General features: G+C 46.8%; 1 protein-coding gene across 1 annotated transcript in view; it reads left to right on the top strand.

Moving 5' to 3' along the window:
• LOC117938304 (sodium channel protein type 2 subunit alpha-like) overlaps positions 1-3275 on the top strand; it is an 81520-nt gene that overhangs the window by 19297 nt on the left and 58948 nt on the right. The window contains exon 9 of the mRNA XM_034862825.1: positions 1454-1905. Coding sequence (XP_034718716.1) covers positions 1454-1905 — 452 coding nt within the window. The remainder of the gene's footprint in view (positions 1-1453; positions 1906-3275) is intronic.

Raw genomic sequence — 3275 nt, 5'->3', positions numbered from 1 at the left:
CTCTCTCTCTCTCTCTCTCTCTCTCTCTCTCTCTCTCTCTCTCTATAAAGGCTTTCTATCTATTTATCATCAGATCACCATTTTAACATTTTAACGTAGAACTAAAGACTTTCTTCCGCCTCAGATGGACTTTCTTCCTTCTTTTCTTAGATTTGGATCTTCTCCTCTACCTTATCCTCTCTTTCTCTCCTCCTTTACTTTATAATGAGCCTCGTTTGACCCTCTCTTCCTCTCTTTTCTCTTCACACTTCTTCGGCCCTAACTTTGTTTCCCCATCTGCTTTTGTCTTTTTATCTCTCGGTCAATTTTTTACTTTCTATTTATTTTGTCTCCTCCTCTTCATTCCATCCCCCTTTTTCCCTCTTTCTATCCAATCAACGCTCTCCTTCTCCCCTTAGAGATTGGTCCTGTTTTCCTCTGCCCCATCTGTCTTCTCTCTCACTTTACCTCTTCTTTTCTTCTATCTCTTCCCATCCTATTTATCTTCGTTATCTCCACTCTCCTATGCCCTCGCTCCATCTTCCTATCCTTCTGTTCTTTCTCTCCACCTCCTGTGTGCTCTGTCCATCCTCTCATTTTTCTTCTCTTCCCTCTTTCACCCATCCTCCCTTTATGCTTCACCTCTTCTGAACCTCCTCTCCTTTCTCTTCTTCCGACTCTCCCTGTAGCATGTTTCTCCCCCCCCACCCCCACACCCCCCCGTTAGCCTGTTAGCTGTGTGTTTGCATGCATGGGAATCACATGGCACGGGCAGCTAGCTGAAGGCTAACTCGTTGAACCAAAAGGCACTGCTGCATTGATTTGTTTACAAACACACACACACACACACAAACAAACACACACACACAGTAACACTCACAAGCACACGCATGTGCACGCACACAGTAACACTCACACACGCTTGCATGCGCAAACAACCCCCGCAAACTGCCACACACACTGACACGCACACACACACACTGACACACACACTGACACAGTTACGCGCGCACACACAGACATATTTGCATGCGCACACAACACAGGCAAACTGGCACACACTGACATGTGCGCGCACACCCACACACACCCACACACACGGTAGGCCTAGTGTCCTAGCTGTGTCATTCGGTGTCCGTCAGGGTCCTGCTCTCAGCGTGGACAGTCAGCTCAGATTCTTATCCTCTCTGACAACAACGCTGCAGAACATGGAACCGCCAGCGAGACGCAAACAGACGATGAGACACACACACACACACAGCTTTGTTTTGCTGCTTTGGGAAACCTAAACCACGTTATTCCCCGGCACAGACGCAGCACTGTGGAGATCTAAATGTAAATAGACTCCATTTTAATTTCATTTTTATTCTCGCCGGCCACAGAGCTCGACATGACGGTCCTTCCAGCGGCTGTGGAAGTTGTGTTTAGCCAACAATGCATGCCGAGACTCTGGAACCAACTCTGGAGCATGCAGAGACTCTAAAACAGACTCCGCAGCATGCAGAGACTCTGAAACAGACTCCGGAGCATGCAGAGACTCTGAAACAGACTCCGGAGCATGCCGAGACTCTGAAACAGACTCCGGAGCATGCACAGACTCTGAAACAGACTCCGGAGCATGCAGAGACTCTGAAACAGACTCCGGAGCATGCAGAGACTCTGGAACAGACTCTGGAGCATGCCGAGAATCTGGAACATACTCTGGAGCATGCCGAGACTCGACCAGACTCTGGATCATGCAGAGACTCTGAAACAGACTCCGGAGCATGCAGAGACTCTGGAACAGACTCTGGAGCATGCAGAGACTCTGGAACAGACTCTGGAGCATGCCGAGAATCTGGAACAGACTCAGAAGCATGCCGAGACTCGACCAGACTCTGGAGCATGCAGAGACTGACTATACACCCAAATCAACCTTCATGTGGAGTAATTCTCTCTAGTAACAATACAGAAGACATGAATTTGGATTCCTCAATGGCCGTCAAGGCCCTCAACAGGACTGACAAGAAATGAGGCGACAACATCAGTCTTCACTTTTGTTGTCGCTCATCTTTTACACAGAAATCAATCACTTTGGTTTCCTTGATTAATCTAAACTAACTAAATAATAACTAGATTTGCTCTCAGAGAGCGCAGACATCTGCCAAGACCATGCCCTATCTCGCCACGTTATCTCACAATTATCCGTTTCAAAACTTAAATCTTCTTCCCTAGCTCACGCTTCACACTTCCACCAAGTTTCATAAAAATCGGGCCAGCAGTTTTTCTGTCATCCTGGTGACAGACAATTGGGATAATATCTCAAACACCCAGCAAAGAGCCTGAAGATTCATCAGTTCTCCATTTTTTTGTAATGCAAGAAATGGCCGCAATCACATCCTGCTTTTTTACAATCAAACTATTGGCTCAGTTGTTGTCTTTAACCTGATCTCCGGACAACAGAACAGCTCACAACTGCAACACATTTCAGCATCCGTCACTTCAAACTAAGCAGCTTTTAATCCTCCGCTCTCGAACGGGAGGGGTGTGAGTTTCCCAGCTTGTGAGTCAGGTTTTTCCTGTAATTGAGAGAAAAGGGTCGACTCACCCTGCGTCGCTGCTGTTGCCACAAATTAAGGCATCCTTGGCTCCCTCTACTTTGTAGAAGTTATCTAGAAAAAGACACACAAAACACGTCAGAGTACAGTTGGATGTTGAAGGCAAGGATGTAGCAGACACGGGGTGGGGGGTGCGGGGTGGAATTTCCAGAAATACCATGTAGTGGTATGATGTGACTAATGCTACTTAGCTCTGCTTTTATATGTTTAACTGTTTTTAACTGCTCTTTAATGTTTCAACCCATAATTGGGATCCCATTCATCTCCACCCATTATGTAAAAAATATTAAAATTTGTGTCATGTTCTCATCACTGAAGCAACAAAAGAAGCCGCTGCGACTCAGCGAAAACAAAGCTAAAACCTTTCTCAGTAAAACCCACGCTTGTCAAAGAGAAACAAAGCCTTTCAACATTTCAAAAAGTCTTTCCTTTTATATTGGCGGTGCACGCGCAAAGTGCCCCCCCCCCCCCCCTGCTGACTAACAACAGCTCTTCCTGGGCTTTGATTGGCTCTGACGCCACTGCACCAAAAGGCACTTAAGATTTTTAGGATTGCAGCACATTCAGTTCAATCAAGTGAATAATCTCGCCAACAGAAACTTCTATAGTCTGAAGTGCTTGGGTTCCCCGGCTCAGAGGAACCATGACGCCTTCACGCAGCACCGAGGTCATGGTTCCCCGGCTCAGAGGAACCCTGAC

This window comes from Etheostoma cragini, chromosome 22, assembly GCF_013103735.1.
Source record: "Etheostoma cragini isolate CJK2018 chromosome 22, CSU_Ecrag_1.0, whole genome shotgun sequence".
Classification (NCBI taxonomy): domain Eukaryota; kingdom Metazoa; phylum Chordata; class Actinopteri; order Perciformes; family Percidae; genus Etheostoma; species Etheostoma cragini.
The sequence above is the reverse complement of the archived record's forward strand: the minus strand, read 5'-3'. Positions and strand labels throughout refer to the sequence as shown.